Below are 23123 nucleotides of genomic sequence, written 5' to 3' on the forward strand. Positions count from 1 at the left end.
TTTTTTTTTTTTTTAAGACAGTCTCGCTCTGTTGCCCAGGCTGGCAGCGGCGTGATCTCGGCTCACTGCAAGCTCCACCTCCCAGGGTCAAGAGAGTCTCCTGCCTCAGCCTCACAAGTAGCTGGGATTACAGATGTCTGCCACCATGCGTGGCTAATTTTTATATTTTTAGTAGAGATAGAGTTTCACCGTGTTGGCCAGGCTGGTCTCAAATTCCTAACCTTAAGTGATCCACCCACCTCGGCCTCCCAAAGTGCTGGGATTACAGGTATGAGCCACCGTGCCCCGCCTTTTTTTTTTTTTTTTTTAAGAGATAGGGTCTTGCTCTGTCACCCAGACTAGAGTGCAGTGGCTCAATCTCGGCTCACTGCAGCCTCAACCTCCTAGGCTGAAATGATCCTCCTGCCTCAGCCTCCCAAGTAGCTGGGACAGCAGGTGTACACCACCATGCCTGGGTAACTTGTTTATTTGTATTTTTTGTAGAGACGGGGTCTGGCTATATTGCCCAGGCTGGTTTCAAACTCCTGGCCCCAAATAATTCTTCTACTTTGGCCTCCGAAAGCACTGGGATTACAAGCATGAGCCACTGTGTGGCCATTGCTGGGAGTCTTAACCACCCCACCATGTTTCTCAAGTCCCATTTGTCCTCAGCTCCAGGTTTGGGAGCTCAGACTTACATTAGATGCTATCAGTACAGACAATCTCTCGACCACATCCAAAAAAACTTCATTCTTTTGGCTCTGAGAAAGAGAGAGGGTTTGGATGGTTGGAAGCAGAATAGCCTATGTTCTGAAATGGACAGACAGGGAGAAAGGACAGGACAGTCAAAGCTACAGCTCTAGGGTGGGGACATGGGTGATGGAAGGGATACCCACATCTAGGGGAGGTGGGAGAGGTGTCAAGATCTTTTTTTTTTTTTGAGATGGAGTCTCGCTCTGTTGCCCGGGCTGGAGTGCAGTGGCCCGATCTCAGCTCACTGCAAGTTCCGCCTCCCGGGTTTACGCCATTCTCCTGCCTCACCCTCCTGAGTAGCTAGGACTACAGGCGCCCGCCACCTCGCCCGGCTAGCTTTTTGTATTTTTTAGTAGAGATGGGGTTTCACCGTGTTAGCCAGGATGGTCTCGATCTCCTGACCTCATGATCCGCCCGTCTCGGCCTCCCAAATTGCTGGGATTACAGGCTTGAGCCACCGCGCCTGGCCGATCTTTTCCTTTTTCTTTTTTTTTGCATTTTTAGTAGAGACGGGGTTTTACCATGTTGGCCAGGCTGCTCTCAAACTCCTGGCATCAGGTGATCCGCCCACCTCGACCTCCTAAAGTGCTGGGATTACAGGCATGAACCACTGCGCCCCAAGGTAAGATCTTGGACTCTGCGGTCCCAGAGCAAAACCAGAGGGTCTGACCCCATGGATTCCTCCCTCACCTGGTCAGAGCGACTGGACAGGACAGGGCGGCTGGCTGCACTGCTGGGAGCCACTTTGCTCTGTTGTGTCTCAGCCCCAAACTGTAAAGCATCCAAAGCAATCAATCATCAGGTCTGACAACCCCAGCCAACCCCTCTTCTCCTTCCTCACCCTCCTCTTTCCCTCTGCTGACCAAGCCAACGCTGCTGAGGTCAAAGAGGCTGAAGGGCTTGCTGACCACAGCTTCCGTCTGGATGAAATTCCTCAGCATCTCTGTGGATGTGGTCTGTACATAGCCATAGTCCTAGTGGTAAAGGAAGGACAGTCCAAGTGGTCAGTGGAGGGAAGGGGTAAAAAGGGGGAGTGGGGCCAGGCATGGTGGCTCACTCTTGTACTCCCAGGTCTTTGGAAGGCCGAGACATAGGAGAATGGTTTGAGACCACAAGTTCAAGACCAGCCTGGGCAACAGAGCGAGACTCCCGTCTCTACAAAAAATAAACAATGAGCTGGACACAGGGGAGGAGGCTGAGGCAGGAGGATAGCTTGAGCCCAGGAGTTCCAGGCTGCAGTGAGCTATAATTGCACCACTGCACTCCAGCCTGGGCAACAGAGCAAGACCCTCTCTAAAAGGAAAAAAAAAATAGACTTGGCCTCCTAACCACAGCATCCCACAGTAGAAGAGCAGATGTATCTCCAGGGGAATTAGGTGGGGGCCACAGAAGGGGATCATTGATTCTCACCAGCACTTCATCCAGGAGTTCGTAGACCAGAGCCACATTGCGGGAGATGGTCCCCTCGCCCAGGGAGCCACAGTAATCGCCCAGAAGAGTGGCCAACCTGAGGAAACACTTGGAGCGTGTACTTCCTCCTCCTCTCAGACCCCTGCCAGCTAGCAGGTGCCCAGCCCAACCCTCCTCACCTGGAGAGCAGTTCTAGGAGGCTGAAGGGAGAAACGTTTTCTGAAGTTGTGACCACCAAATACAGGCTGCTGTGTCTGATGTGAATGAAATGACGGCCATCGTGATGCTGAAACACAGGCAGGGAGAAGAGGGGTTAGGAAAAGGGAGGTGGAGTGATCAGAACCCAGGAGACCTGAGCTGGGATCCCGATGCCTCTTACTAGTCACAACAGCAGTGACTTTGGGAGATACATGACAGATCCCTGAGCCCAGCTTCCCATGTGGAAACGGGATTAATTATAGTAACTACCCCAAGTTGCTGATAATGGAGTCACGCAGGGAGCTGGGCCTGGTGTGTTGCTGGCGCCCAATGGACGTTTTTTTTTTTTCCCCCATCCCCATTACCCCGAGACGGAGTCTCGCTCTGTCACCCAGGCTGGGTGCGGTGTCCGGATCTCGGCTCACTGCAACCTCCGCCTCCTCGGTTCAAGCGATTCTCCTGCCTCAGCTTCCCAAGTAGATGGGATTACAGGCGCCCGCCACCACGCCCAGCTAATTTTTTTTTCGTATTTTTAGAAGATGCGGAGTTTCAGCATGTTGGTCAGAATGGTTTCGAACTCCTGGCCGGGCGCGGTGGCTCAAGCCTGTAATCCCAGCACTTTGGGAGGCCGAGACGGGTGGATCACGAGGTCAGGAGATCGAGACCATCCTGGCTAACATAGTGAAACCCCGTCTCTACTAAAAAATAACAAAAAACTAGCCGGGCGAGGTGGCGGGCGCCTGTAGTCCCAGCTACTCGGGAGGCTGAGGCAGGAGAATGGCGTGAACACGGGAGGCGGCGCTTGCAGTGAGCTGAGATCCGGCCACTGCACTCCAGCCTGGGCGACAGAGCGAGACTCCGTCTCAAAAAAAAAAAAAAAAAAAAAAAGAATGGTTTCGAACTCCTGACCTCAGGTGATCCGCCCTCCTCGGCCTCCCAAAGTGCTGGGATTACAGGCGTGAGCCACCGCGCCGGGCCTCTTGTTAGTTTTACTTGGAGAAATACAACCCCCAAGTGGAAGCTACCATGGAACCAGTCCTGGGAGGGAGACGGCGCCCACCCGGCCCGCCCGGGCCCAGCTCCTCACCCGCCTCCCGCCAGTGGTTACCATGACAACCGGGGACTCGTCTCCTGGCAGTCCCGTCAGCTTCCGGTAGAAGAGCTCGGCCACATCCCGGCCGCCACTGTCCCCGCGGACTGGCCGGTGGAAGGACTCAGTGAAGGATCCTGCGACACGGGCTGGCCCTGGGCGCCCCTCCCGCCCGGTCCCTCCGTCCCTTCCCAGCCCCGAGGGTCTAGGATACAGTCTTTGTAGATGAGCGGGTCCCCCTTGGAGGACAGAATGAAGAACTGGGAAATCATGGCCGTCCTGGAGAGCAGAACAAGAAGACGGCGAAAGTTGGGCCTGCCCCGCCCTGAGGCCCCGGAACAAAAGAACGCGCGTGCGCTGGCCCTTTAAGAGCGATTCTCCTCCGCCCGCGCCAGCTTGGACCGCGGGAAACCCGGCGCCCGCCCCACCCCGCCCGGAGATTCCCTTCCGACTCCCGCACCGCCTCCCCGTCACTCATTCGAGGCCCGCCCGGCGATTGGCTTGCGGCTAGCGGGAGGGAGAAAGGGCCGGCTTTTCCGATTCGCCAGCACCCAGTGGCGCTCGTCACGTGGGGGGCGACGTTTCGCGCCAATTTCGGTTGGCCGGCCACAGTCCACCGCGCGGACGTTCTCAGCTTCCCCAGAAGCAAGACCTCTGAGCCCGCCAAGAGCTGCCGCACGGGCCTCGGCAGCGATGGCACTGAAGGACTACGCGCTAGAGAAAGGTACGGGTCTACAAGCCTGGGAGGGCGTCCTGCGCGGGGAGCCTCCCGGGGAACACCTGTTGATGTGAGCTGGGGTCTTCGAGGACCGGGGTCAGCGGGTTCTGGGGCGCGCGACGCCAGAGGCAGGGTCGGGTTGCGGCCTGGCTTAGGCCCACGGGGCCTGGAAGGCGCGCGAGGAGCATCGACGTTGAAGAAAAGGTAGTAATCCCACTTGGGAAAGGTGTTACAGAGTCGTGGGGTTGGGGGGCTTGGGGGGCGCTACCCGGCTGGGGGCTGCACAAGGAAGAGTCGCGCCGAGGACCTCAGGAGACTCTTTAAGGGCTCTGGACCCCGGACCCGCTTCCCTCCGCGCTTTTGGGCATTCCCAGGTTCCCGCCGTCTCCCCGAGGCGCGCGGAGGCCCCGGGGGCGGGCAAGCCGGGGCCGCTGCGTGCCGGGATTGGCCGTTTGAGGCCGCCCTCCGAGCGGAAGTGGAGCCGGGCGGAAGTGGCGCGACGCGGGTGGAGGGAGTGTCGTGTAAACAGTGTCCTTCCGCGCGGCGGCCTCAGAGAGATCTGCGACCCGGGGGGGCGTGCCTGGGATCCGGGAGCTTCGCTCGGGCCCGGGAAAGGCGGCAGTGGGCTGGGATCGCAGTGGCCCTGGGCGTGCTGGCCAATGGCTGAACTGGCTCCCGCCTCGGGCGGAGGAATCCCGGGCTGTGAAGCGGCTGGAATCCGGGCCCATGTGCTTCTTTGTTTACTAAGAGCGGAAGCGCTGGCGGGAGCGGTGGTGGGGTGCGGGACCTGCCTGGTGGCGGAGGTCCCGGTGAGATAAGGGGCTCGGGGGACCCAAAGAAGGCAGGGGATCATGGGGGTGGAAAGAAAGCTGAGAACCTTGAGGCCGGAGTGTGGGAGGCCAATGGGGAACGGCGCTAGGATTTTAAACTAAAGTAGGGACAGGAATTCTCCTGGGGAATAGATGTTGGATCGCCCTGTGCACTGCCCCGGGCTCTTTATTCTTCGCTGGTTAAAACAGACTGTGCAAAAGAGTTATGCCCACTTTGGGGAGAATTCGGTAGTTTATTTAAATGTTCATATTATTAGTTCATAGGCTGTGTTTTAAGCGAAAATAGGTATCTTAGATTTCTATCAGAGGGATGGGCAGTGATGTGTCTTAAAGTTTATGTTTTATGATTTTACATTTCACGTTACAGAAAAGGTTAAGAAGTTCTTACAAGAGTTCTACCAGGATGATGAACTTGGGAAGAAGCAGTTCAAGTATGGGAACCAGTTGGTAAGTATAAGATTGGGTAAAGGGAATGGGGAAGTGGGGTGCATAAGGAGCCATAAGCAGTAGCTTGGCTGGTTTTATTAAAGAGGTAATAATTAGAGGGTTTGGGGGCTGAGAAGCGAGTATCTCTCTAAGTGGTGCTGTGTTCTTCCCTGTGGATGCCCAGAGCCTGTGCTGAGTTCTCAGTAATGTATCTTCACATATGAACACTGGTGCACAAGGTGAATGTGGCTCTGAGGTGTTTCTGTCTCTTCCTCACCTGAGGTTCGGCTGGCTCATCGGGAACAAGTGGCTCTGTATGTGGACCTGGACGACGTAGCCGAGGATGACCCCGAGTTGGTGGACTCAATTTGTGAGAATGCCAGGCGCTACGCAAAGCTCTTTGCCGATTCCGTACAAGAGCTGCTGCCTCAGTACAAGGAGAGGGAAGTGAGTGGCTAGAGAACAATGGCAAACAAAGGGGAAGGCATTTAAGCTTCTGTAGAGAGGCTGCTCAGATACTGATGTTTTCTGAGCAGGGAGAAAGAAGGGGCACTTCAGTCTGGTGTTCTCTGCGCTCTCCTTTCCCCATCCTGTTGCTCGTTTATTTATTTATTTGTTTATTTTGTCCTCCTTTAGGTGGTAAATAAGGATGTCCTGGACGTTTACATTGAGCATCGGCTGATGATGGAGCAGCGGAGTCGGGACCCTGGAACAGCCCGAAGCCCCCAGAACCAGTACCCTGCTGAACTCATGCGCAGATTGTGAGTGGTCTCTGTTGGGAAGTATGTAGGGATTGGTTCTCCAGGATCTTGTTTGTGACTGTTTTCTCCCCTTAGTGAGCTGTATTTTCAAGGCCCAAGTAGCAACAAGCCTCGTGTGATCCGGGAAGTGCGGGCTGACTCTGTGGGGAAATTGGTGACTGTGCGTGGAATTGTCACCCGTGTCTCTGAAGTCAAACCCAAGATGGTGGTGGCCACTTACACTTGTGACCAGTGTGGGGCAGAGACCTACCAGCCGGTACGTGTGGAGCAAGGAGCAGGAAAGCCCTTACCCATTAGTCGTTTTGTAGAGATTAATTTGATCCCGTGATGCCTATCATTTTTTTTGCTTGTAAAAGTTGCCTGTGTGTTTGCCTTTCATTGTTGGGTATGTAATGGTCTTTCTACCTATTTCTTGGGTGTTTGTTGTTGACCCAGAGTTAAGTTCAAAGGGTTCTTGACACTTCCAAGATGTCTGCCATGAAGAGAAAATGTGATTCAAGGAACCGACCGACCCAATGGGGCTCTTTTGCTTCTGACTTCCTTTTGGTGCTTCTGTTCTCACATCCTAGATCCAGTCTCCAACTTTCATGCCTCTGATCATGTGCCCAAGCCAGGAGTGCCAAACCAACCGCTCAGGAGGGCGGCTGTATCTGCAGACACGGGGCTCCAAATTCATCAAATTCCAGGAGATGAAGATGCAAGAACATGTGAGTTTGGGGTACGTGGCCTTGGGCAGGTGGATTGGGAGTCCACTTGAATCCTGTAGTCACTTGTGGAGTGGCAGGAAGAAAGAAGAACGAAAGAGGGAAGTGCAGGAGGGAGGTGGAACTAGAATTTCTAAGAGCCTTGGGAAGGGGAAACTCAGTAGCCCTCCTGTGGGCTTGTCTGTGACTAGGCAGCCTGGGAGCCTTTGAGTGGGATGCCTAGGGAGGGAAGGTTGGGTCCTCGTCCATTTCTCCTGGCCTTATGTGCCTTTCCCTCCCCTAGAGTGATCAAGTGCCCGTGGGAAACATCCCTCGTAGTATCACGGTGCTGGTAGAAGGAGAGAACACGAGAATTGCCCAGCCTGGAGACCACGTCAGCGTCACTGGTATCTTCTTGCCAATCCTGCGCACTGGGTTCCGACAGGTGGTACAGGTAAGGAAGAGTTTGACATGAGGATCGTCCCCTTTTCCCTCACCTACGCATTCTACTCGCACAGAGAAAAGTGGGCAGCAGAACCCCAAACAGAACCCAGGGATTTGTCAAGAAATCGTTAGGGAATCCAGTGATGGGCAAGTTGAAGGGATTGCATCTGTATCCTGGCATTTTCCTGCCCAAGGGTTTACTCTCAGAAACCTACCTGGAAGCCCATCGGATTGTGAAGATGAACAAGAGTGAGGATGATGAGTCTGGGGCTGGAGAGCTCAGCAGGGAGGAGCTGAGGCAGATTGCAGGTGAGGGGCAGGGGAGATAGAGGAAATTCCATTTACATCCTAGCCCCCTTTTCCCCCAAAAAATACAACCTTAACTTCTCTACAGAAGAGGATTTCTACGAAAAGCTGGCAGCTTCAATCGCCCCAGAAATATATGGGCACGAAGATGTGAAGAAGGCACTGCTGCTTCTGCTAGTGGGGGGTGTGGACCAGTCTCCTCGAGGCATGAAGATCCGGGGTAAGAAGGAAAAAGGGAGAGGCTCGGGGGGATGAAGTCATTTAGGAGGAAAAAAGGATGACAAGTGTCTCTGTAGGTCAGAGTATAAGAGTGGACATCTTGCCTTCGTGGACACAGGGAGGGCTTAGAAGTAATGCTGGGTGTTAGAGGGAGGCAGAACTCAAAATTGCTCTGTTGTCTAAGCATTGGGAGAAGAGTCATTCCAGGGCTGCCTTCCCTTTCTCCAGGCAACATCAACATCTGTCTGATGGGGGATCCTGGTGTGGCCAAGTCTCAACTCCTGTCGTACATTGATCGGCTGGCCCCCCGCAGTAAGTGGTTGGGCCTTGGGAGAGGTGAACATAGTGACAGATAGGGCCACAGTGTTTATTCAAAAAATGGGGGTGCATGGTGGCTCACACTTGTAACCCCAATGCTCTGAGAGGCTGAGGCGGAAGAATCGTTTGAGACCAGGCTGGTCTACTAAAAAGTTTGTTTGTTTGGGTATTTTTTTTGTTTGTTTCCTTTTTTTGAGACGGAGTCTCAGTCACCCAGGCTGGAGTGCAATGGCGTGGTTTCGGCTCACTGCAACCTCTGCCTCCCAGGTTCAAGCGATTCTCCCTTCTCAGCCTCCTGAGTAGCTGGGACTACAGACACGTGCCACCACACTTGGCTAATTTTTGTACTTTTAGTAGAGATGGGGCTTTACTATGTTGGGCAGGCTGGTCTCGAACTTCTGACCTCATGATCTGCCTGCCTTGGCCTCTACCAAAGTGCTGGGATTACAGGTGTGAGCCACTGCGCCTGGCCTCTACTAAAAAGTTTTAAAAATTAGTTGGGTGTGGTAGTGAGTGCCTATAGTCTCAGCTACTTGGGAGGCTGAGGCTGGAGGATGGCTTGAGCCCAGGAGCCAAGGTGTCAGTGAGCCACAGTTGTGCTCTGAAGAGAACCGGTGGGAGGGGAAGGGGAACGTTGCCAGCGCCCCACAGATCCTCGGGCGTCTCAAGAAGGCCTGGGGGAGGCAGTGGAATGATCCCAGCACAGGCCTTGCCTCCCTGGCCCATTTATTGTCCTTTGTTTGTTCCCCTTCTTGTTCTTTCTCCCTTATGGTTCCTTATTTCTTCTCTTCCAGGCCAGTACACAACAGGCCGGGGCTCCTCGGGAGTGGGGCTTACGGCAGCTGTGCTGAGAGACTCCGTGAGTGGAGAACTGACTTTAGAGGGTGGGGCTCTGGTGCTGGCTGACCAGGGCGTGTGCTGCATTGATGAGTTCGACAAAATGGCTGAGGCCGACCGCACAGCCATCCACGAGGTCATGGAGCAGCAGACCATCTCCATTGCCAAGGCCGGCATCCTCACTACACTCAATGCCCGCTGCTCCATCCTGGCTGCCGCCAACCCTGCCTATGGGCGCTACAACCCCCGCCGCAGCCTGGAGCAGAACATACAGCTGCCTGCCGCGCTGCTCTCCCGGTTTGACCTCCTCTGGCTGATTCAGGACCGGCCTGACCGAGACAATGACCTACGGTGAATGGAGCTCAACACCCAAAGAGAGGTCCCCTGTAATGATCTATAGGGAGGAGGGGAGGTGAATCAAAACAAATTCCACGCTCCTGGAAACCCCAGAGCCTCCCCCTTGCATCAGGGGCTGGTCCACGGTTCTCGGGGAAATGGTGGGTTGGGGCTGAAATGCTGATGAGGATTTTCAGGAAAGCGTGTCCCTTCTATACTGTAAGGAAGTGGCGGAGTCAAGGGAGGGACACCTAAGAGGACATGGGTGTGTAGCCCTAAAAAGGATGTTCCTCCTGGCCTCCCCTCTATCCAGGTTGGCCCAGCACATCACCTATGTGCACCAGCACAGCCGGCAGCCCCCCTCCCAGTTCGAACCTCTGGACATGAAGCTCATGAGGTAGGAGAGCTGGGTGCAGACGGGCAAACGTTGAGTGGGCCATGCGAGCCTCCTGAAAAAGTGCTTAATCTTAGCGTGTGTTTTTCACACCACCACTTCCTGCTTCGGACATGACCAAAGCCTGAGATCAGCTTTTAAGTGGAAAATTCCACACTTTATACAATAGGGACATGGGAAACTTTCCTACACAATTTTTTTTTTTTTTTTTTTTTTTTGGAGACAAAGTCTTGTTCTGTCGCCAGGCTGGAGTGTAGTGGCGCGATCTCAGCTCACTGCAACCTCTCCCTCCCAGGTTCAAGCGATTTCCCTGCCTCAGCCTCCTGAATAGCTGGGATTACAGGCGCGCGCCATCACGCCCAGCTAATTTTTTGTGTTTTAGTAGAGAGCGGTTTCACCATGTTGGCCAGGATGGTCTTAATCTCCTGACCTAGTGATCTGCCCGCCTCTGCCTCCCAAAGTGCTGGGATTACAGGTATGAGCCACTGTGCCTGGCCCACAAAAATGTTTTTAATAAAATTGTCTTCAGGTTATATGTGTCGGTTGTATATGAAATACAGGTGAATTCCATGTTTAGACTGGAGTCCTATCCCCAAGCTATCCCATTATGTATGTGCAAATACTCCAAAATCTGAAGTCTAAAACACCTGCTCCCAGGCATTCTGGATACTCAACCTCTATCGCTATTTTTCCACGAGTCTCCAGTGTTCCCTCAGGTTTTTACTCCCTTTTAAATATTCTGTAAACTATTCTCTTTAAATATATCTGTTTTGCCATGTCATGCGCTCAGAGGAGGGGTCTGGCTCATCTATTAATGACAGATGGATTTGTCTTACCCTTACAAAGGCCATTTCCCCCCGCCCCCCCCCCAAAAAAAGGAAATACCTTGGGAGGGTCCTCGGGGGCTATATGTTTGGTGAAATCCATGAGTGATATTCAAGCCAAGCAAATACCCACTAATTTGTTTTTTCCACTTAAAGTTCCTGGAGGGGACCATGTTAAATGGGGAGCCCTGGTGCAGAAAACAACATGGGCTCATATTCACTCCCTTCCCCATCTCCCTCTTCTGCTTCCCCATGAACCTTCCCCCACAGGCGTTACATAGCCATGTGCCGCGAGAAGCAGCCCACAGTGCCAGAGTCTCTGGCTGACTACATCACGGCAGCGTATGTGGAGATGAGGCGAGAGGCTTGGGCTAGTAAGGATGCCACCTACACTTCCGCTCGGACCCTGCTGGCTATCCTGCGCCTTTCCACTGCTCTGGTAAGTGCCCAAACTGCTGGAGGACCATCTGTTTTGACCCTTAAAGTGGCAGCTCCTTACCATGCTCTCATCGCCGAGTCCCTCCCGCTCCAGCCCTGCCGGGGCTAAAGTGCTGACAGTGCAGATAGTGGTCCTCTCCGTGCTACCGCACTGTGGGTACTTGCTGCTCCAGCAGGGCACGCACAGCGTCCGTGGAGGGAAAGGCCTTTTCCCCACTTGTTAACCTTCACTGAGCGGGTGGTTGGGATCTGTTTCACTCCGTGTCCTAGATCCTGTGCTACAGACCTTCCTTTCTGTCCTCCCGTCTTGGACCTCAGTCCTGGGGGCTCCAAAGTGCTGTTCGTGCAGGTAGTGTGATTAACTGACCTACTGCTGAGCTAGCACTTCCCGAGCCCCCAGGACACGTTCTCTCTGCCAGTTGTCTTGGCTGAGCTCCCCAAGCTCCATCTGTCATGCTGGGGAGCCCAGTGGAGTTCAAAAGGGTCTGGTCTCCCTCACAGGACAGCTGAACTCCGGGACTGGCCAGTGTTGAGAGGCGGAGACTTGGGCAATTGCTGGACGCTGCCCTGGGCATTGCACTTGTCTCGGTCTGACAGTGCCGGCCCAACACTGCGGATGCTGGGGGGGGTGGGGGGCTCCTCTCCTGTTTTGTGAGTAGGCGACCCATGGGCTGCCCAGCCTTAAAGCCAGAACAAGGGTGTTCCCTGACCTTGTTCCACTGCCCTCCTCCCGTTCCCATCTGTCCCCTACCTTCCCCTTAGGCGCGTCTGCGAATGGTGGACGTGGTGGAGAAGGAAGATGTGAATGAAGCCATCAGGCTAATGGAGATGTCAAAGGACTCTCTTCTGGGAGACAAGGGGCAGACAGCTAGGTGAGTGGTTTAGTGAAGGACAAAGCTGAGTCACTTTGGCTTTTGTGTCCATGTGTCTGAGGCTGGCCTCAATTCTAACACTGACCATCATTGTTCTCTGTTGATGTCGAGCATTCCTGTTTGTCCCCTGACCTTACACACCTACTCATTTCCTTCAGGACTCAGAGACCAGCAGATGTGGTATTTGCCACCATCCGTGAACTGGTCTCAGGGGGCCGAAGCGTCCGGTTCTCTGAGGCAGAGCAGCGCTGCATATCTCGCGGCTTTACACCCGCCCAGTTCCAGGTGGCTCTGGATGAATATGAGGAGCTCAACGTCTGGCAGGTCAATGCTTCCCGGACACGGATCACTTTTGTCTGATTCCAGCGTGCTTGCAAGCCTGGGGTCCTCTTGTTCCCTGCTGGCCCGCCCCTTGGGAAGGGGCAGTGATGCCCTTGAGGGGAAGGAGGAGGCCTTCTTTCTCCTATGCTGCACTTATTCCTTCTGCTAATAAAGTGTTTGTAGATTGCCACCTTCTAGCCTGGGCCTTTCATTAAAACAGGGTATTGTGTGTTTTTTAGATTCCTACCTGTTCCTTTTTTATGCTCCTATTTCATCCACTCAGTAAATTGTCTGAGTAAGCTGCATCTCCCTGCCAGGCCCCAGTGTAGATGCTGGGGATGTGGCAAAGACTAAGTGGTCCCTGCTGTTTGGAGATACTTGAGCTGGGGCTCCACTTTTTGCGCCCCCCGACTCCCTTATTTAGTCTTACACTGCCTGTGTGCCAGTCAGGCTCTGGGGATACGGCGCCAGTATGAAATGCAGGGTCTCTTGGTTTTTCCCCTTTTCTAGCAGACAGGTCATTACTTAACCACTTAGTTCCCAACTCCCACTCTAAAGCTCTGGTTAGCAGGTGATGAAAATCGGCACAAGTGATCACATACAGCAATCCTAACCTTTAGACCACTTCCTAGCTGCCTCTCCAAAATATGTAGTAAACGGTCATTGAGAAACTCCCTCCTGGTAATTCACAATGCCCACAGGATCAAGGCTTGGACTTGTTTCTAATAAAAATCTGCTTACTATCTCTTGTTTTTTGTGTGTGTGAAAAGTTAATTTCGCTTGGGAAAGTAGTCAATTGTCACGTTTATAGGGCTGGGCTATGTAAGATGTCGTCAAGGGTGACATTAAAGTGTAGAACAGAGACCACTTAGGTGGAAGCAGGCAGCCTTGAATGCTAACGACAGTCCATGTGACTGACACGGGGTCACTTGAAATGGCAGTGCCTCCCTCATGGAAAAGCATCAGAAGGGCTTGTGAGCAAGGCTCACGATGAACCTCGATGAACATCCAAGTTGACAAACCAGTGTGGTGCCTAACAGAGAGGACAGAGCCACCAGCAGGGGTGCTCAGGGGCTGCTCCCCTTTATTATTAATGACAGCGGTTTCTCTCAATGAAGTGTAGCGCCCTCCCCTTTGGGACAGTTGCCTGACCCCTGTCCATCAGCCCTTCAAGTACCCTCCTCAGAAGAAGAGCCCGCGCATTCGCCTGCCGATGCCTTGTCGATCATAGAGGACGTTGAACTTGTTCACAAACTGGTTCATGGTGTTGCACGTTTTCGTGATGGTGCCGAGGTAGGCCATGAGCCCCACGTCGTTGCATTGCTGGGAGGGAACAGAAAGGACAAGTTCCTCAGGGGATCCCTCGTGGCATGCCCAGGGAACAACAGTCCCCGGTCCTCCACGTGAAAGTGACAGCATGAGCCCCACCTCCCCATCCAGGTTTTAAACTCACATCATAAAAATCTGTCTTGAACTTGTCTGTGCTGAGCACTGGGAGGCAGTGACACAAAGCATAGGCCTCCCGCAGGATCTCATGATTAAAGGGGACCTCTCCTAAAGGCACAAAAAGAGGCTGCATTAGTTTGGATGCTGTCACTTCCCCAGGAGGCAGAGGAAGAATGCCAGGGAAGTGCCCAAGGAAGCCCCGTCCTACCCGCTTCAGAGGCCTTGACGTACTCCAAGATGAGCTTGACGCGGCTGTGCAGCATCTTGATGGCGCTGTGCTGTGCTATCAGGTGTTCAGCCACTGCAAAGGGACGAGGACAGGAGGAGGTTGAGACGGGATGTGGCCACACCTTCCAAACCCACTTCCAAGTAATCCCCTCCATTACCAGTGGAGTTCTCTCCACTGCCTGTTGCTGTCATTCGGGCTACGTGGTCTACACCAATGCGTTCCGCTTCCTCTGTGGCCAGAGTGTAGGTCAGCTCAGCAAACAGCATTGTGGCCTACAAGGCAAGGTAACCCACAAAGGGAGAATCAAAAGCAGGAAAGAGGCCAAGAGCAGGATCTGAGGGTTGAAGGGTAGGGTATTACCTCTCCATTGATTATATCGATGACAGACTCAAAAACGCTGACAGGAAGCTGTGAAGGAGATGGAGAAACCTGAACACTATATGCCAACATTTGGACGAGCTGCTTTCACCCATTTCCTCTCATCTCACCTTCCCAAGAAACCAGTGAAGTAGGGATTACCTCCCTTCACAGTTTGGAGATGAAATGACTAAGACAGAGTTACAGCTGGTAAGTGGCACCTGGCATTCCCCAATAGAAGAGTATCACACAGTAAAAGGCAACAGTGACAATCACGACAGAGTAGGCATGGGGTATTACTCACATCTGTGTGCTTGGTCATAGGGTTCAACTTCAGAAAGAGGGGGCTCTCAATGATCTCACACACCTGGAAGAGAGGGACAATGCACAGAAGTCAGTGACCCCCACCTTTCTCCTTCCCCTCATTCTCCATTCTCTGCCCCAGCATGCACAGGTGTGAGCATGTATACCTGCTTATGGACGTGGATGTCCGAGGGGTCAGGTGGCCCCCCTGTGGTATACCAACCCAGAAACTCCAGCTCCTTGAACACCTGTTTAACTGGAGGGGAAGGGGCCAGAACACACAGTAATTCTTTTTTTTTTTTTTTTTTTTTTTTTGAGACGGAGTCTGGCTCTGTCGCCCGGGCTGGAGTGCAGTGGCCGGATCTCAGCTCACTGCAAGCTCCGCCTCCCGGGTTTACGCCATTCTCCTGCCTCAGCCTCCCGAGTAGCTGGGACTACAGGCGCCCGCCGCCTCGCCCGGCTAGTTTTTTGTATTTTTTAGTAGAGACGGGGTTTCACCGTGTTCGCCAGGATGGTCTCGATCTCCTGACCTCGTGATCCGCCCGTCTCGGCCTCCCAAAGTGCTGGGATTACAGGCTTGAGCCACCGCGCCCGGCCGTCTTTTTTTTTTTTGAGACGGAGTCTTGCTCTGTTGCCTAGGCTAGAGTGCAGTGGCACGATCTTGGCTCACCACAACCTCTGCCTCCCAGGTTCAAGCAATTCTGCCTCAGCCTCCCAAGTAGCTGGGACTTCAGGCACGCACCACCATGCCACGCTAATTTTTGTATTTTCAGTAGAGATGGGGTTTCACTATGTTTGCCAGGCTGGTCTCTAACTCCTGACCTCATGATCCACCCGCCTCGGCCTCCCAAAGTGCTGGGATTATAGGCCTGATTCACTGCGTCCGGCCTGACATAGTAACTCTTTAAACCATCCTTCCTCAATGTGAAACTCCTGGTGTATTTTCACCAGCTTCTCCTCCCTCCTCAAATCCTGGCTCAGTTTAGAATAATTACTCCCTTCTATCCTGTCTTCTCTCATCCTTTACTTTCTTTTTGAGAAAGAACTCTGAACGTGTTCTTTTTCTGAGATCTCTCCAGCTACTCTCTTCACTTTTTCTCCTCTGTTCTTGGCGTCCTCTCGGGTTTCTTTCCAACCCTCTCCATCTTCCCCACCTTGCACATTTTTTTTAACTCCCACTCCTCTTCCCCACATCTATTCCACTCTCACACTGCTCCTCCTTGGTGTAATAATATTCCTTGTCAATTATAATCTTCTCTTCCACGGTGTGGGACAGCAGCTCAAAGGAGTTCATCACCTCGATATTTCGGCCCTCCTGCTTGCCAATCAAAGCCCCAATCACTGGGAAAGAGAATGACATGGAAAAGGTGACGTTAAAGAGACTTCTATGACCTGAGGGTCTGAGATGAGTGGGAACCAATTATTGGGGAAACGATGATTTGGGGGAGGGGAATTGGATCCAGTAAAGGAAGGGGAAAAGACCACTGTCTGGGGGAGGTGAGCAAGGAGAGGAGACTGGAGTCTATGCCCAACACTCACCCTGCACAGGCCGCCCCTCCTGGGAGCGCATGCGGATCCAGTGGTCGGAGATGTTGAGAATGACAAGGGGATGGAGAGCGACGGAAACACTCCCAGTCACTCCGGAGGCCATCACGCTGGGAACTACTAAGGGTGGAGGGAAAGAGAGAGGGTGAGAGTCCGGGCCCCACGTTCTTCCCTGCAGATAGCAGTGGGGGACGACGGAGCCCGGGCCACACTTTTCCTCCCGCAACTTATCCCAGAGAAAGATGTTGCTGCTCCGCCCTCCTCCCTTCTCCTGGGAGCACAGCGAGGCCTCAACGCACCCCTGAAGGAGGTCTCCGGAAGCCGCCCGCGCACGGCCCGTTACCTGCTGCATCCACCTCCATCCCACTGCTCCCTCCGGTCCCGTTTGTAGCTGCAGCCGCCGCCGCCGCCATTTTCCCCGCGCCCGCCAGCCTCGGCCCCGCCCCCTTCCTTCCCGGCTTCCGTAAGGCGAGCAGCGCATGTTCTGTGTCTCCGCCGCAAGCTGCGGGCCTGGCGTCCGGGGAGCAGGCAGTTCCCGGGTCGCGGCGGGCGGCACTCGGTGCCGGGAAGCCCGACGCCCTCTGGGCCTCGGTGCCTGCCGGTTTTCCCAGACCCTGTCCCCGCCTGTCGCCTGCGGGTGACCTTTGACAAATTAGTTAACGACTTGATTGATCGTCCTCGTCTGTAAAATTGGGATAAGAACTCCCTAGTTCTTAAGGCTGTTGCAGAATGAATGACATGTCGTGTTATTTCCCTCACAATAAAATCCAGACAACTAACCACAGCCTGCAAGGCCCTGCCTGATCTGGCCCCGGTCTGGCCTCTACTTTTCTAGCCCTTGATCTTCAGGCTACAGCTGCACTGGCCCTCATGTCTGGTGGTGGTGGTTTGTTTTGTTTTGTTTGAGACAGGGTCTCGCTCTGTCGCCCAGGCTGAAGTGCAGTGGCCTGATATCAGCTCACTGCACCCTCAAACTCTCGGGCTCAAGTGATCCTCCCATTTCAGCCTCCCGAGTAGCTGGGACTACAGGTGCACCCCACCACACCCAGCTAATTTTATTATTATTTTTTTATTTTGATAGAGACAGGAGTCTCACTAGGTTGTCCAGGCTGGTCTCCAACTCCCTGACAGAAGCGATCCTCCATCCTTGGCCTCCCAAAACACTGGGATTACAGGCATGAGCCACCACACCCAGTTCTCCGTGTCTGCTTTCCACATGCCTCACTCTCGCATTCAGGAGCCTGTGGTTCCTTCTCTTGTTCATCGTGGTATCCCCTGTGACCAACACGGTACCTAACACATTGGTGCCTAGATACTTTTTGAGTGAATGAAGGAATAATTTGGGATGGAATCTGGTGTTGAGTTGCTCCATCTTGTGAAAGTTGCAGATACCAGGACAAAAATCACATTGTCAAGTCCAAACAAATTGGAGTCATGAGAACACCAAGCAGAAGGGCTCATGCTTGCATGTCTGATATAGGGACTGTCTCAAGGACTTTCGAAAATAACCCCACAAGGCCAGGCATGGTGGCTCACACCTGTAATCCAAGCACTTTGGGAGGCCGAGGCTGGCCAATCACTTGAGGTCAGGAGTTTGAGACCAGCCTGGCCAACATGGTGAAACCCTGTCTCTACTGAAAATACAAAAATTAGCCGGACGTGGTGGCATGTGCCTGTAGTCCCAGCCACTCGGGAGACTGAGGCAGAAGAATTGCTTGAACCCGGGAGGGAGAGGCTGCAGTGAGCTGAGATCGCACCACTGCACTCCAGCCTGGGCGAGACAGAGTGAGACTCCGTCTCAAAAATAAATAAATAAATAAATAAATAAATAAATAAATAAATAAATAAAATAACTCCACAAGGCCAGGCATGGTGACTCACACCTGTAATCCCAGCACGTTGGGAGGCCAAGGTGGGAGGATCACTTGAACCCAGGAGTTTGAGACCGGCCTTGGCAACATGGTGAGACCTTGTTTCTACAAAAAATGAAAACAAAATTAGCTGGGTATGGTGGGGGCATGCTGAAGAAATTTATGTTTGGGAACTGAGGCAAAACTCCCTTCCTTTTTGTTCCCAGATAGCTGTAATTCCACAACCCTGTGTCATAGCCTCATACATAAGCCAGGTTCCTACAATGGCAAAGGGCATATACCTCCCTAGATGGTCTCCCTCACAAATTGCTTGCCAGGAAATTCCTCATTAGCCTCTAAATCTTTCAGCATAAACACTCCCCCTGTAAACCAGCCCTAATCCGAGTTCTGTGAAATCTCATACTGACAATGTTGATTACAAGCTCATCTTCCCAATTATAGAACAAGGAAGAGACCAGGAATCATCCCTCCACCTATCATGAGACAGATGCATAATTGACTTTTTCCTCCACTCCCTCTTTTCAAATGTTTATTGTATCTTACATAAAATGTAGATTTACCAAACACTAATGAGAACCTCACAAAAAAAGTAACCATTTGCAGCAGGGTGCGGTGGTTCATGCCTGTAATCCCAGCACTTTGGGAGGCGAGTGCATCACTTGAGGCCAGGAGTTCAAGACCAGCCTGGCCAACATGGTGAAACCCCATCTCTACTAAAAATACAAAAATTAGCCGGGTGTGGTGGTGCCCACCTGTAATCTCAGCTACTCAGGAGACTGAGGTGGGAGAATCGCTTGAGCCTGGGAGGTGGAGACTGCAGTGAGCTGAGATGGACCCACTGGACTCCAGCCTGGGCAACACAGTGAGACTCTATTTCAAAAAATAAAGTAAAATAACCATTTGCTGGACTGGGCTCAGTGGCTCATGCCTGTAATCTCAGCACTTTGGGAGGCCGAAGTGGACAGATCACGAGATCAGGAGATCGAGACCATCCTGGCTAACACAGTGAAACCCCGTCTCTACTAAAAATACAAAAAATTAGCCGGGCGTAGTGGCGGCGCCTGTAGTCCCAGCTACTCGGGAGGCTGAGGCAGGAGAATGGCGTAAACCCGGGAGGCGGAGCTTGCAGTGAGCCGAGATCGCGCCACTGCACTCCAGCCTGGGGGCAACAGAGCGAGACTCCGCCTCAAAAAAAAAAAAAAAAAAAATTAGCCAGGCACAGTGGTGCATGCCTGTAATCCCAGCTACTGGAGAGGCTGAGGCAGGAGAATCACTTGAACCTGCTAGGCAGAGGTTGTAGTGAGCTGAGATCGCGCCACCACACTCCAGCCTGGGTGACAGAGCAAGATGCTCTCTCATAAAAAACCCCAAAATTCACATCTGGCAAGCCTAGGCTGCTCCACCCCCTCCTTACCCCTAAGCCTAAGCAAGTTGCACACAGTGCTCCTCCTGCCTTCCCTACAAAAAGGGGTACAGACATGTAGAAAGAGCCAGACAGACTCTGGCTCTAGATGTCTGTATCCCCACCCACAGTGTAAGCTCCTAGAAAGCAGGTGGAGAACTGTGTTATGACCCTGAACAGCCCCGTATGGTGACAGTTGTAACTTTTTTTTTTTTTTTTTTTTTGACGGAGTCTTGCTCTGTCGCCCGGGCTGGAGTGCAGTGGCCGGATCTCAGCTCACTGCAAGCTCCGCCTCTCGGGTTTACGCCATTCTCCTGCCTCAGCCTCCCGAGTAGCTGGGACTATAGGCGCCCGCCACCTCACCCGGCTAGTTTTTTGTATTTTTTAGTAGAGACGGGGTTTCACCGTGTTAGCCAGGATGGTCTCGATCTCCTGACCTCGTGATCCACCCGTCTCGGCCTCCCAAAGTGCTGGGATTACAGGCTTGAGCCACCGCGCCCGGCTGATAGTTGTAACTTACAGGGGAATTATGCAATCTCTCCATTTAGGAGCCTGGATGAAGGAAAGTTGAAGGGGCCGGCAACCCTCAGTGGAACAGACTTGAGAAATCCTGCAGGAAGAGGGGTCTTCTGGCCAAAGGGAAGTTAAAAAAGAATTTATCTTATTCTAGTCCCCAGCGATAAACCAACCAGGTCTGGACAAACTGAGAGGGTTGTCAAAGAAAAGTACATAAGGCCTTGTTTCTGTTTGGAAAAAGGAGGTCAGAAAAATGTATCTCTTTCGGGAGATGTTGGCTCACTGCAACCTCCACCTCCTGGGTTCAAGGGATGATTCTCGTGCCTCAGCCTCCCAAGTAGCTGAGATATCAGGCTTGCGCCACCACACTGGGCCAATTTTTGTATTTTTAGTAGAGACCGGTTTTCAGCATGTTGGCTAGTCTGTTCTCAGACTCCTGGCCTCAACTGATCTGCCTGCCTGGGCCTCCTAAAGTGCTAGGATTACAGGCGTGAGCCACCATGCCTGGCCAAAATAATGTATCTCTTTTAAAGAACGCTAGGCAGCTTCCAAGGAGCATAGTGCTTCTCGGCTAGATTAAAGGTTAAAATAAAAACAAGATGAGAATTATTCTAGCGTTAGTAAAGTTGATAGTTTGCACTGCTCTCCTTTGCCTTGTTGTTTCTACTGCTTTTGAAACATTGTTCAGATAATTATACAGCTCATAAAACAGCCATTATTGTGGAATTTAAAGATGACTCTGACATCGAATCAGTTGATTGTGTGCGTTTCAGAACTAAGTTCGCTAAACGTTTCTTTTTTTCGTTTTTGTTTTGTTTTGTGTTTGTTATTGTTGTTTTTGAGACAGAGTCTTGCTGCACCCAGGCTGGAGTGCAGTGTTACAATCACAGTTCAGTGCAGCCTCAACCTCCTGAACTCAAGTGACTGTCCCATCTCAGCCTCCCAAGTAGTTGGGACTACAAATGCGTGCCACCACGCCAGGCTAAATTTTGTATTTTTTGTAGAGACAGAGTTTCGCCATGTTTGTTTGTGTCAAAACAAACAAACAAACCAAAAAAATTTCCCCACCCCAAAACGAAAAACGAACAAAAAGCAAGTGCCCCTTTTTGGTATGGGTCAGTGGTTATCTATCCACCTGTCAGTCATTAATTTAACAAATATTTGGGAGTGCCTACCAGGCAGCAGGTACATCACTGAACAAAACAAAGTCCTGACCTCATGGAGCTTATACTCTAGTTGTGGGAAACAGGCCATAAACATACTTATATATGTGTGTGTGTGTGTGTGTGTATATATATATATATATATATATATAGAGAGAGAGAGAGAGAGAGAGAGAGATGGAGTATCGCTTTGTTGCTCCCAGGCTGGAGTGCAGTGGTGCAATCTCAGCTCACTGCAACTGCAACCTCCACCTCCCGGGTTCAAGCTATTTTGCCACCTCAGTCTCCCAAGTAGCTGGGATTACAGGTGCCCACCGCCACTCCCAGCTAATTTTTGTTTTTGTATTTTTAATAGAGGCGGGGTTTCACCATGTTGGCCAGGCTGGTCTCAAACTCCTGACCTCAGGTGACCCATCTGCCTCAGCCTCCCAAAGTGCTGGGATTACAGGCATGAGGCACTGCGCCCGGCCAACAAATTGAATTTTAAAGATTGAGTTGGCTTTATTAGGGATTCATGAACTGGCAGCACCCAGTCTACAAAACAGAAAGGAAGCCAGGTGTGATGGTGCGTGCCTGTGGTCCCAGCTACTCTGGAGGCTGAGAAGGGAGGATTGCTTGAGTCCAGGAGGTTGAAGCTGTAGTGAGGTAGGATCATGTCACTGCACTTCAGCCTGGGTGACAGAGTGAGACCCTGTCTCTAAAAAAAAAAACAAAAAACCAAAAAAACACAAAACTTCATATGTTGAAGAAGGCAGAGGAAAGCATGAACAGGAAAGCATGAACATGATGAGGTGCTTTCCTTCTATTGACAGCTGTTGTGATACCTCAGTTCTTATCTTCTTAGTTTAAAATAATTTAAGGCCAGGTGCACTGGCTCACACCTGTAATCCTAACACTTTAGGAGGCTGAGGTGGGCAGATCCCTTGAGCTCAGGAGTTTGAGACCAATCTGGGCAACATGGTGAAACCCTGTCTCTACAAAAAAGTAGCCGGGCATGGTGGCATGCATCTGGGGTTCCAGCTACTCAGGAGGCTGAGGTGGGAGGATTGCTTGACCCTGTGAGGTGGAGGTTGCAGTGAGCCAAAATCACAATACTGCACTCCAGCCTGGGTGACAGAGTAAGACCCCCATCTCAAAAGAAAATAAAACATTGAAAGAAACACACAGGAGGCTGGGCGCGGTGGCTCACACCTGTAACCCCAGCACTTTGGGAGGCTGAGGCAGGCAGATCATTTGAGGTCAGGAGTGCGAGACAAGCCTGACAAACACGGTGAAACCTTGTCTCTACTAAAAATACAAACAAATTAGCTGGATGTGGTGTCACACGCCTCTAGTCCCAGCTACTTGGGAGGCTGAGGCATGAGAATCGCTTGAACCCAGGAGGCGGAGGTTGCAGTGAGCCAAGATCACGCCACTCCACTCCAGCCTGGGTGACAAGAGCGAGACTCTGTCTCAACAACAACAACAACAACAAAAAAAAAAAAAAAAGGAAAGAAAGAAAGAAAGAAAAAGAAAAAAAGAAACATGTCAAAGGAAATCCAGCATAATTTATTGCAAAAGAAAAATAATATCTTGAAAGTTAAGTGCAGAGTAGACAGTACACCCTGAGAGAGAGAGAGAGTTCAGGGAAGGCTGCTCCTAAGGATGAAACAGCAAAGGCTGGCTCTAGAGAGACCCCCTTTGTGGGGGGGGGTCTTACACAATTATTCATAAGGGGGTGGGAGAGGTGTTACTAGTAACCATGTTCTGGGTGGTCCTCTAGGTGCACATGCGCAGTGGCTGTACAGGCTTGTTGATACATTGCATGTTTCATTAGCATCTTTTTTTTTTTTTTTTTTTTTTTTTGAGATGGAGTCTCGCTCTGTCGCCCAGGCTGGAGTGCAGTGGCCAGATCTCAGCTCACTGCAAGCTCCGCCTCCCGGGTTCACGCCATTCTCCTGCCTCAGCCTCCCAAGTAGCTGGGACTACAGGCGCCCGCCACCTCGCCCGGCTAGTTTTTTGTACTTTTTAGTAGAGACGGGGTTTCACCGTATTAACCAGGATGGTCTCGATCTCCTGACCTCGTGATCCGCCCGTCTTGGCCTCCCAAAGTGCTGGGATTACAGGCTTGAGCCACCGCGCCCGGCCTCATTAG

The 23123-nt window shown here is 52.2% G+C and overlaps 3 protein-coding genes across 6 annotated transcripts in view; 1 reads left to right on the top strand and 2 right to left on the bottom strand.

Moving 5' to 3' along the window:
* AP4M1 (adaptor related protein complex 4 subunit mu 1) overlaps positions 1-3910 on the bottom strand; it is a 14686-nt gene extending 10776 nt beyond the window's left edge. For 2 of the 4 annotated variants that reach the window (XM_025378189.1, XM_025378190.1), the window contains exons 1-7: positions 3645-3764; positions 3449-3537; positions 2322-2428; positions 2143-2239; positions 1596-1706; positions 1423-1503; positions 678-740 (exon numbers count right to left, since the gene is read on the bottom strand). In XM_025378189.1, coding sequence (XP_025233974.1) covers positions 678-740; positions 1423-1503; positions 1596-1706; positions 2143-2239; positions 2322-2428; positions 3449-3537; positions 3645-3702 — 606 coding nt within the window. In that variant the 5' untranslated portion in view covers positions 3703-3764. Of the gene's footprint in view, positions 1-677; positions 741-1422; positions 1504-1595; positions 1707-2142; positions 2240-2321; positions 2429-3427; positions 3538-3644 lie in introns of all 4 variants that reach the window. The other 2 variants (XM_025378186.1, XM_025378185.1) reach the window with 2 other exon arrangements.
* On the top strand, positions 3477-12344 carry MCM7 (minichromosome maintenance complex component 7). Its single transcript, XM_025378183.1, has 15 exons — positions 3477-4154; positions 5346-5425; positions 5687-5851; positions 6041-6165; positions 6241-6421; positions 6735-6872; positions 7153-7302; positions 7487-7601; positions 7687-7818; positions 8046-8129; positions 8930-9323; positions 9622-9705; positions 10797-10965; positions 11727-11836; positions 11995-12344. The coding sequence occupies exons 1-15, from the start codon at positions 4124-4126 to the stop codon at positions 12194-12196; spliced, it is 2160 nt and encodes a 719-aa protein (XP_025233968.1). The 5' UTR covers positions 3477-4123; the 3' UTR covers positions 12197-12344.
* A 600-nt stretch (positions 12345-12944) lies between these two features.
* COPS6 (COP9 signalosome subunit 6) lies at positions 12945-16479 on the bottom strand. Its single transcript, XM_025378201.1, has 10 exons — positions 16381-16479; positions 16032-16157; positions 15702-15833; positions 14660-14748; positions 14494-14556; positions 14193-14240; positions 13990-14104; positions 13812-13904; positions 13611-13711; positions 12945-13480 (listed from the first exon to the last, which is right to left on the bottom strand). The coding sequence occupies exons 1-10, from the start codon at positions 16448-16450 to the stop codon at positions 13340-13342; spliced, it is 978 nt and encodes a 325-aa protein (XP_025233986.1). The 5' UTR covers positions 16451-16479; the 3' UTR covers positions 12945-13339.
* Between the last annotated feature and the right edge of the window lie 6644 nt (positions 16480-23123).

Source organism: Theropithecus gelada, chromosome 3, assembly GCF_003255815.1.
Source record: "Theropithecus gelada isolate Dixy chromosome 3, Tgel_1.0, whole genome shotgun sequence".
NCBI lineage: Eukaryota > Metazoa > Chordata > Mammalia > Primates > Cercopithecidae > Theropithecus > Theropithecus gelada.